This window comes from Meles meles, chromosome 1, assembly GCF_922984935.1.
Source record: "Meles meles chromosome 1, mMelMel3.1 paternal haplotype, whole genome shotgun sequence".
In the NCBI taxonomy this organism is placed as follows: domain Eukaryota; kingdom Metazoa; phylum Chordata; class Mammalia; order Carnivora; family Mustelidae; genus Meles; species Meles meles.
Genome location: NC_060066.1, coordinates 9,129,000 through 9,140,000, shown reverse-complemented (window position 1 = coordinate 9,140,000; position 11,001 = coordinate 9,129,000). Strand labels below are relative to the sequence as shown.

Sequence of the window (11,001 nt, the reverse complement as noted above, 5' to 3'; positions counted from 1 at the left end):
CCAGGAAGTGCAGTGCCAGAGGGGAGGCCCGTGCTGGTGTGTGGACGCCCGAGGGAAGGAGATCCACGGAACTCGGCGCAGAGGCCCGCGGCCATCTTGTGGTGGGTTGCCCCTCAAGGGCCTTCTCTTTGGTTCTCGTCAAGTCCTATGACTTTCACTGCTTCTCCAGACCAAACACTCCAGAGCCCACTCATTCTGCTGCCTCCTGAGTGTCCCCCCAGAGGCCCTTCGAGCCCAATATGATGGAAAACCCACTTATCGTCATTAACTTCCAACATCTTTCTCCTCCTATGTCAGCCGTAGTTGCTTCCTCAGTGAGCTCAGAGAATATTGAGGGCCTCATAGGTGAAGAAAGAAAATAAAATTATGTTTACTGTGCTGCGAGAGAAGTGTGTACCAGTAACAAAAGCAGCGCAAACAGGGAGGGTCAGGTCCATCTCGCAGAGTGTATGAAGAGGAGACGTTCAGGAAGGCTTCATGGAAGAGGTGACGCTTGATTAGTCTTCTCAAGTAAAGATGTTTCCTGCAGGAGGAAGGTAAGGAGAGGTGTTCTCTGTCTGTTGAGCAGGAGAGTCAAATTATAAGGACATAAACGATAAGCACTGTTATGGTACTGATGCTGAATCTACAAGAAGGGCAGAGGAACAGTGTTGCGGTGGGCTCAGGATGGGGCTCTGCACTTCAAGCCCAGGGGGATGGTCAGGATGAGACAGTGAGGTTCTCCTTATCAGAGCAAAGGCTTCATCCTAGAGGTCAGGTGAAGAGGTTGAGGGATTTTAACCTAGAGAGTTCCATGGTAGGTTTTGTGTGTAAGAAAGACCACCCAGGCACTTGGAAGCAGGGTGGGTTGAAAGCAAGATTAGACTCTAGGCCTGGGGCCAGTGTGAAGGTCATTGCCATGTCTTGAAGACTGAGGAGGGGACTATATTACTTTCCTGGGGCAGCTGTAACAAATGACCACAGAACCATGGACTTAGAACAACAGAAATATATTTTCTTACAGTTTTGGAGCCTAGAAGTTCAAAGTCAAAGTGTCAGGAGGACCATGCTCCCTCTGAAGGCTTCCGGGGGCAAACTCCTTCCTTGCCATTTTCCTGGCTTTTGATAGTTGCCGACAATCTCTGACATTCCCTGGTTTGTGGCAACAGGAGCCTCAAACCCTGCTTGGTCATCAGCGGACTGTCTTCCCTCCTGTCTGCCTCCGTGGCTCTTCCTTCCTTCTCAAAAGGACACCAGTAATATAAAATTAAGTGCCCACTTGACCCCAGTATGACCTCATCTTAACAACCTACATCAACAATGACCCTATTTCCAAGTAAGATCACATTCTGAGGCTCTAGGAAGGAAGTGAATTTTGAGGAGCCACTGTTCAACCTAGCACAGGGACCAATTCAAAAGTAGAAGCGGCGGTCTGGGGCGAGGGCCATGGACGTGAGAGCTGTCATAGGACACTCCAGGAAGACTCTATTCCGTCTTACCAGTAAGATCCTGAAGGGAGTTAGGGGTGAGGGAGAGGAGGAAGGAACACAGGAGCTGGATGGATTCCGCAAGATTGCCAACAGTGAAGGAAGCGGGCAAGTGTTTTTATAGTCTCGAAAGAGATCCAGTGCTCATGTTCATTCAACAGTTCCTGTGAAGTCACTGATGTCTCCAACTTAACATTCTGAGTGTTCTGCATGGTGTTCGGTAGTATTCTATCTGCCAAGTGTGAGAACGCAGACGAAGAACATTTTGAAGATCTGTCTTGACGGTATTTATGATTAGACTGTCATTCTCTTAAAACCTAGGGAATATTGTGCCCTCCCGGTTCCAGGTGGACATGGAGAACTATGGTTTTTCCAAATTAAAACCAGAATGTTACCAAATGTGGGGATCATATATTTTTACTTTCTCCTTTCTGGTGTATCTGCCCTATTTCCATGCAAACGAATGCCACAGGGAATCAATGTCTGCATGCTTTTGCCTTGGTAACACTACATAACAAATGAATGGAAGGGATATGCCCTCAATTTGGAAACAGAATAAGCAAAGCCGTGGACTTTATTTCTTCCATACCTCCCTGTAATACCTTCCATTCAGGGCAGCCATGGACTGGTTGAGGGATGTGTTAGGGGTTCGGATGTTCCCAGTCTGTTTTCTCTCTCTGACCACATGTTCCTATTCTTTCTCTGTTGCCTGGTTACAGAGGGAAATTGGCTGACTTCCTTTTTGGCATCCGTGTGAACCGAAGGGAAAGGATTATTTTAAAAAGTTGGGGGTGGATGGGTGGGTGGCTGAAAAGGACCTCTAAAATTGATGGTTTTATGGAGAAACATGGAACTTACTTGTTTCCACCTGTGGGATGGAGATGCTTGGAATTTGAATTTAAAGTGTTTTTCCTTAATGTGATTGCAGTCAAGCTAGATTATTCTGATAGAGCGACCTGACCAACCATGCATGGAGTTGACTGAGCTGATCACTGTTTAATTAATAACTTCAAGGAAAGGTCCAGAAGCCTAGAAAAATGTGCTAAGTGTGTTTGTTGCATGGGCATTATTATATTATAGGAAATATTTCCCTATTTCCTATAATATAATATTGTATTATATATTACAACATAGGAAAATATTTATTATAGGAAATACTAATAGCATTTAAAGTATGGTTCTTATGCTCCAAGAACCTATAAACTAGTTAGCCTAGACAAGCCTACCCACAAGGAGAGGTTAGGCAGCCGTGTGAAGAACATATAATGAAGTATTAAAGTCCACTAAAAATTCCAACAAGAGAATGCTAGGGAAAAAAATTTCATTAAAAACAAATAGGATTTGTGGGTGTATTAGTTTCCTAAGGCTGCTGTAACAGATGACCACAAACCAGGTGGTTTAAAACAACAGAAATGTATTCCCTCCCAGTCTAGAGGCCAAGAGTTTGCCATCGAGGTGTTAGCAGGGCTGAGCTCCCTCTGAAGGCTCAAGGGCTTTCATCCTTGGCCCATCCAGCTTCTGGGGGCTGCTAACCCTTGGCCTTCTTTGGCATGTAGCTGCTTTCTGTCCCCATCTTCATGTGGCCCTTTTCCCTGCGTGTCTGTGTTTTCACATGGCTTTAGAAGGACATCTATCATTGGATTTAGAGCTCACCCAAATCTAGGTGACCTCATTTCAACTAATTACATCTGCCAAGACCCTGCTTCCAAATGACGTCCTGTTCTGAAATTCTGGGTGGATAGGAATCCTGGGCTGAGGAGACAGAGAGGACATTTGGTGCGAGTGTGTGATCGGGTTTTTGAAAGGGTGCCAGTGCCCATGACCCTCAACCGAGTAGGGGGTCACCCTCCAGTGAAAAGCAGGAGAGGGAGTCACATTAACTGGAACACTCACGCCCCCAAATGGCCACCACAGATGTTGCTGGGAGTGGGGGCGGGGAAGAAAATAAAGAAATAACAGCTAGAGGAGACAGAGGTACAAAATGTTGATGTTCTTCGTTGAAATGCCTGACATCTTACTACTGGAAGGATCTATGGGGTGGTCTCAGTGTTCCTTGTTGACGTTGAAACCATTTCTCCTGTTTGCTCTGTCTTGTGCAGCTGAAGACCAACTCTGCGTCTCAGAGAGGAGACGGGCCCTGTCTAGACTTCACTTCGGGCCCTCCGGCTACTTCAGCCAACACAGCTTGTTCGTGGCTCCGGAAGGAAGACGGACGTCTCTAAGAGTAGCCAAATTTGCCACATCCTGCCCTCCCTTGATCAAGGAGCTCTTTGTGGACTCTGGGATTCTCCACCCAATGGTCGAAGGGCAGGATAAACAGTTTCCTGCCTTAGAAACTCTCCTCAGAGAGGCCATTGGAGCAATTTTTCCCTCCCGAGAACTGGCTCGTCTTGCCCTTCAGTTTACCACTGACCCAAAGCGCCTTCAGCAAAACCTCTTTGGAGGTAAATTTTTGGTGAATGTTGGCCAGTTCAACTTGTCTGGAGCCATTGGCACAAAAGGCACATTTAACTTCAGTCAGTTTTTCCAGCAGTTTGGTCTCCCAGGCTTCCAGAATGGAGAGACCCATCTCGCCAAGCCCCTCTCCTTAGGATTAGATTCAAATCCTGCCACGGAACCCCCTGAAGCCTCTAAGAAGGGAGATGCTATGAATAGGCTGATTGTGGACAGCTTTGGCTTTGAGATCAACTTGCAAGAGAACCAAAATGCCCTGACGTTCCTTGCTTCTCTCCTGGAGCTTCCAGAATTCCTTCTCTTCCTGCAGCAGGCTCTCTCTGTGCCAGAAGACATAGCGAGGGATCTAGGTGACGTGATGGAAATGGTGCTTAGCTCCCAGGGCTGTGAGCAGACATCTGCCAGCCTTTTTGTCCCACTGTGCTCGGCGGAAGGAAACTACGAGGATGTCCAGTGCTTTGCTGGAGAGTGCTGGTGTGTGGATTCCCGGGGCAAAGAAGTTGTTGGCTCCAGGGTTCGAGGTGCACGACCCAGGTGCCCCACAGAGTGTGAGAAGGAAAGGGCTCTCATGCAAAGCCTCTCAGGCAGCTTGCCCGCTGGGGCCAGCCTGTTTGTCCCTTCTTGTAACAGTGAGGGGCATTTCCTACCTGTCCAGTGTTTCAACTCAGAGTGCTACTGCGTGGATGCCGAGGGGCAGGCTATTCCTGGAACTCGAAGTGTGCCCGGAGAACTCAAGCGATGTAAGTCTGTTGAGTATCCAAGCCACAGATCCTGATTCTCTCTTGGGGCCCTGACATGGTGCAGTGCAGAAAAAATGGATTCCATTGTAACTGCTGCAAAGGCAAAATGAGCCAGTTCACTTACAAATTGTCCAGAGAAGTGTTGATACCGTTAGCCATTCTGGTGAGTGAATATCAGGACTCGTTTGGCCTTCAGGAGCTCCAAGTTTTCTGTAGAGCTGACAACAGCTGGTCACAACGGTGCCACTTTGGTGCTGGGGATGCTCTTGGTCTAGACGATATTTACAGATTTAGGGTTGATGGGGTTTCTTTGGCCGTGTAAGGTTTTAGATAGGATTTGGACAGTCAGGGGTTTTCATCTTGGTCTTTTGGGCTCATGGAACTTTTTCACCTGACCTACCTGCTCCTTGTCCCTCACAGGCCCGACGCCCTGTCAGTTACAGGCTGAGCAAGCCTTCCTTGGGGTAGCTCGAGCACTGGGCTCTGACTCCAGCGTGCTGCCCTCCTTCTCCAGCAGTTATGTCCCACAATGCAGCGCCAGTGGACAGTGGAGGCCCGTGCAATGCGACGGCCCCCCTGAGCAGGCCTTCGAGTGGTACGAGCGATGGGGGGCCCAGAACAACAGTGGCCAGGAGCTGACCCCTCCAGAGCTGCTAAGGAAGATCATGAGCTATCGAGAAGCAGCTTCTGGAAGCTTCCGTCTCTTTATTCAAAGTCTGTATGAGGCTGGCCAACAGGGCATCTTCCCAGGGCTGGCAAGATACCCTTCTTTCCAAGATGTCCCACAGGCGGTGATGGAAGGCAACCTGACCCAGGCTGGGGGGAACATACTCCTGGAGCCCTACCTCTTCTGGCAGATCGTAAATGGCCAGCTCAGCCGATACCCAGGGCCCTACTCTGACTTCAGCGTTCCTCTGGCACACTTGGACCTTCGGAGCTGCTGGTGTGTGAATGAGGCTGGTCACGAACTGGAAGGCACCCGGACAGCACCGAGCAAGGTCCCGGCATGTGAGTTACGCCACGTGGAGAGCTGAATCTGTGTTTTTACAAGCAGGGTGTGTGGTAGGGGGGTATTGTCAAGCTGGCATGAGGTTCAGATATGGCCAGGTACCTGCCTTTCGTGGTTGAGGCACCCGAATGCATTAGTCAGCTCTTGCTGCTGTAACAGAATACCGCACACTGGGTGGCTTCACCAACAGACGTTTCTCACAGTTCCAGAGGGTGCATGTCCCAGATCAAGGTGTTGGCAGATTCCTTTCCCAGTGAGAGCCATCTTCCTGGCTTGCGGAAGACCACCTTCTCCCTGTGTATTCACATGGCGGAGAGAAAGACCTCTGGTGTCCTCAACTTTTCTTAAAGACATTAATCCCATCCAGAGGGCCCCATGCTCGTGACTTCTTCTAAACCTCATCACCTCCCCAAGGTCCTCCTTCCAAGTACCATCACCTTGGGGATTAGGGCTCCAATACACACATTCTGGGGGGACATGAGCATTCAGACCATAACACCAAAGCTCATGGAAAGGAAGTCACTTCCCTACACCACTGCAGAAGGTGTTGGCAAGGTTAATGTAGGTCATTTTTAAATTTTAACGTAGTTTGAAGTTAATGTAGTTCATTGTATGATTGATTATTTAAATCAATGCCTCAAATTTGAGCTGGATGTTGTCTGTGGGCAAAGCATGATCTTAGGACCGAGGAAGTCTATAAAGTGGATATGGTGTGGCTCTGGCCCCTTGGTAATCTCTCATAAATTAGGTAGACCTTTGGATTGAGCAACACACAATGTGATTCTACTCACAAGGACATGCTAGGTGCCCTGGACCTCAGGAAGTACCCCTGTCTTCAAAGGCCCTTTAATTTATTTGAGAGGTTTAATTACAGGACTGATTGGAGAGCAGCCAAAGGAGGTTGATAAGCTCCGCTCTGTGGCAGGTGGACTCATAGGAGAGCTGCGGCATGTGAAGCATGAGCAGAATGAGGCTGACTCTGTCTTAAATTAAAATGACTTGTTACCAAGAGGCCATGCTGGAAGCTTGAAAGGATAACAAGATGGATTCAACACTTATTATCAAATGAGAACCTCTCCAACCAGCACTTGCTAATATTACAGGGGGATATTACAGCTCTTCAAGGCCAAAGAAATCTCTCAGTCCATTCTTTGCAACGTTCAACACTCTCCACATCTTTCTGGATCATGATAACGTCAATCCGATGATTCTGACATTCGCCAAAATTTAGGCTTTAGCAGCAAGTGGGTTTTTAGAATGCTGGGTCGTAGGAGCATGCAGTAAGAACAGTAGTACCCCAGGTGAAGTCCTGAGTCCTAGCAGCAGGCAGACCCTCCAAGGGAATGGATCGGTATTGGCATGCCTGTTGTATAAAAAGTCTCCTTCATTTTTTTGAGATTCTCTATGCCAACAGTCCAGTCTCCCACGTGAGAACTTTCCCATAATTTCAGATGCTTTAACGCTGAATTTAGTCCTCTTCACGTCCAAATTTTGAGGCCCAAGTTGCTGAGACCAAAAGCACATTGTCACTCAAGTAGCTAGGTTTGCTCGCCTTGGCCTGAGTGTCGGGCAAAGCGTTTGAACTGGGCTGCGAATCTGCAGGCCTTTCCCGGGAGTACCAAGACCACTCCGAGGGTACAGGTTAATCTACTGGGAAGCAAGTATAGAGCTCCCATCTGCAGGTAGTGTCTATCTCTTCCTTCTCAAGTTCTGCGTTTGGTTTTGCAATGACGTATTTTTAACAGCTGGAACAGCGGAGCAAACTTTCCCTAATATATTATTACAGTCGTACGTGTATTCGCTTTACAAGTAAAGAAGTACACATGTTCTGGGGGCACTCGTTCAAACTCTTTTGTTGATGGGGCATATGACCCAGAGAGTTTGATGACCAGGGGTTTGGAGACTTGACCCTCCAGGTGTGGTTCATCAGCAGCATTAGCATCACTTAGGGAAGCTGATAGAAATTTGGGATACTGGACCCCACCTGCTGAATGGATCCCTGCCTCTCTCCAGGCTCCCCAGGAGGCTCTGATGTTCCCAAAAGCTTGAGAAGGGCTGGCCTAGAGGACACAGTACAGGTTCTGCTGGGGTCTTCAGCCCTGTTTCTACCACCGACTACTCTGTGGCCAGAGTCACAACCTTGACTTAATCAGTAAGGTCTGCGTAAGAATCGATAAGTCCCTTAAAGGTTGTGGTGAGCTTTGTAAAAGGTAATCCATGTGCGGGGCGTGGTGCACGGAGAGTCCTTCCTAAATGGTTGTATTCATGCAACTGACATTAAGTAATAAAGTGACCAGTGACCTTCCTACCTGTAAGCAGGGCAGATGGTCCTGCCTCCAGGGGCATGAGGTCAGCTCCTGTCCATATCATAATCTCCAGCCTGCTTGAAATTTTTCTTTCTTTAGGTAATATGCAATTATGGACAACTACTGTATACACTGTGATGTATGATGGGAAGACAATCCTAAGAAGGGTGTGGTGTCTCCTCCCAGGGGCTTAGTGAGGGAAACTGACATGTCATCATGTAAATAATAAACAGAAGTGCTGGAAGTATGAACACAGAAAACCAATGGAGGATATGCCCAGAGACTGGGGCTATTCATGGGTTGAGGGGTTGGGTAAAGGTTTGTGTGGCATCATCTTCTGAATTGTGAAGGATGTTTGCCCACCCAAAAATGGGTGGCAGGCCCTTCCTAATAGAGGAAATGGTATATGCCAGGTCAGGGCAGCCAAAAAAGGGTCTGCTTTGTTGGGAATGGGGTGGGCAAAAGCTCAGTGACATAGGAAGGGAAGGGACTTGGGAGGGAGTGATGGAAGAAGAAGGTAATTATAAACTTGAGCCAGATTTTAAAAGGTCTTATGTGTCAAAACGAATCTCATATGTCCAGTTACAGAATTTCCATTCCTTTCTGGAATGGATAGCAAATGGATAGCAAACTTAGATTTCTATAATGGGAGTTTTCACTTCATGGATTCCTGATCCCTGGGATTGATAGGATCGATTATTTGATCAAGAACATCCATAGAAAGCAATAATGTTGTCAAATTCCAGAAGTCAAGGGTTTCTGCTGATTCCATGCTGTCAAAAGGACCCACTGAACACATTCCCTGATGAATTTACTAAGTGGTCGTTTGTGAATAAATATGGCCAGTGTGACTTTTGTTAATGGTGATAATTTCAGAGACAACATGGGCCAGACACTGTGCCAAGCTCTTCAGCTGCAACATGTCATAGAATAATTATAAAAATCCTATGAAGATGATGTCCCAATCATCCCCGTTTCGCAGATCACCAGACTGAAGCTCAGAAGAGTTAAACACTTTATCCAAAACAGTACAGCTAATAAGTTATGCAGCTGACATTTAATCCATGCTCTGAGAACCATGCTCTTTTCTCTTTGCAAGAGTTATTCTCTACTAACCTACAATGTTTCCCTTTAACTCCTAATATCCTTCTATCCATCCATCCATCCATCCATCCATCCATCCATCCATCCATCCACCCATCCATCTATAGCTCTCCATCCTTCCACTGGAGGCAGCTGGTCAAGATCTCTGGTTCTGGAGTCATACTGACTAGACTAGAATTCTGAATCAACTACTTGTTAGCTAGGATGGAGCCTACAGGACTTTAAGTTATGTGACTTGTCCATGCCTCAGTTTCTCATCCATAACACATGGCTAAGAATATTATCTTATTGGGCTGTTGTATAGATTAAATCAGATTGTCCGTGTAAACACACTTAGAATAATGTCTGGTGTGGAATAGACGTTAGTTTTACTCAACTTCTTACACATCAGGTCCTCTGTAAATGGTGAGTGAGTGCAATTGTAGAGATGAAACAGAAGGAACATTCCAGGCTGTAAAAAGAGCTGGGTGAAGGAAGCAGTCGTGGCAGACACATGTGTCTATGTATGTGCACACGCATCTCAGAGGGTCCGAGTGTCCAGCCATGATCTCTCTATTCCCCCAGGTCCTGGCTCTTGCGAGATGGTGAAGCTTCGTGTCCTGAAGTTTATTAAGGAAACAGAAGAGATTGTTTTGGCTTCCAACAGTTCTTGGTTCCCTCTGGGAGAGAGTTTCCTGGCAGCCAAAGGCATCCGGCTGACCAACGAGGAGCTCCCCCTTCCTCAACTCTCTCCACTCCGGGAGATGTTGTCAGAGAAGTTTCTGACCGGGGGCGATTACGCCATTCGTCTGGCTGCTCAGTCCAGTGAGTTCCGTGCGCTTCTGGCTTCTTGTTCCAGCTCGTTGGGGAGGCAAGGGCTTGAGTTAGCTGCCCTTCAGTCCTCCTCAGGACTTTGTGGCCCGGGTTTTCCCAGGCTGGTTGGTCCCTGAAAAGACAAGGCGGTTTTGTGTGCCAGTCAAAGCTGGAACGATGCATGCCTCTCCAGTACATTCCCGAATCCACCAGCCCAGCCACGTGGGGTCAGGTCTTTGCATTTCGTACCGCGGATGGTGCCCGCAGCCCGTGCCCACAGCCCACCATGCAGCCACATTCCTGCTAGAATGTGAGGGGACCTGGGCCGAAATGCTCATGGTCTGTTCTGAAGCTTCCCTCTACATCTCTGGGGAAAAAGGAGCCCATGCAATCAGTGCCGCGCTCACCATCTGTGATTCCTTTCACATGCAGAGACTGGGGTTCAGGCACATGCCCAGGTTAACCCAGTGAATAGCTAGCAGAGCCTGGATGGTCCGGGCCCTTGAGCCTCTGTCCCCTGCCCCACTGATCCCTGGTGCCCAGAGCCTGGGACTGTCTCATTCCAGAGCCCCTGGTCTTCCTCCACCACCCAAAGCCTCTGGGGCAGGAGGGTCCGACCGCTCTCCCGGGCCTCTCACTGACCCCACACCAACTGGGCAGGGCCAACAATTCCTCTCCTGCCAGCACCCCGAGCTCCCCGCTCCTTGACAGATGGTCTCAGTGGCTTCCCTCTCTGGGCTTCTCTGGGCTGGGGTCACACAAAGCAAAGCGGCGTTCCCCCTGACAACACCCGTGCCAAGACGAGAGCCCCCCTCCCCATAACCCCACCCCTGCAGGCCAGGGCCTCCCTGCTTTCCCCCTCAGGGTTGTCTGCTGCTGCCACCTGGGGATGGGGGCTCAGGTGTCCAAACCCCAGTGAGAATCTTGCAAGCACCATCTTTGTTTCCTGCCTCGCTGCCATGCCCGTGGTCTCTTTCGGAGCGCGAGGCACCATGTATTGTTCATCTTTCTGTCATGGGGCCTGGCACAGTGCCTGACAGATAGAGGAAGCCCAGTCAGTGTTGCTAAACCATCCTTCTTGCTTCTTTTGTCCCCACTTTCTTTCTCCTCCCTCCCTTCCCCCTCCCCAA

At 48.6% G+C, this 11,001-nt stretch overlaps 1 protein-coding gene across 1 annotated transcript in view; it reads left to right on the top strand.

Moving 5' to 3' along the window:
* The window catches only part of TG (thyroglobulin), a 233,512-nt gene that overhangs the window by 12,769 nt on the left and 209,742 nt on the right, over nucleotides 1-11,001 (top strand). The window contains exons 8-11 of the mRNA XM_046016730.1: nucleotides 1-101; nucleotides 3,566-4,660; nucleotides 5,081-5,668; nucleotides 9,644-9,883. The exon at nucleotides 1-101 is cut by the window's left edge and continues 85 nt beyond it. Of these exons, the coding sequence (XP_045872686.1) occupies nucleotides 1-101; nucleotides 3,566-4,660; nucleotides 5,081-5,668; nucleotides 9,644-9,883 (2,024 nt within the window). The remainder of the gene's footprint in view (nucleotides 102-3,565; nucleotides 4,661-5,080; nucleotides 5,669-9,643; nucleotides 9,884-11,001) is intronic.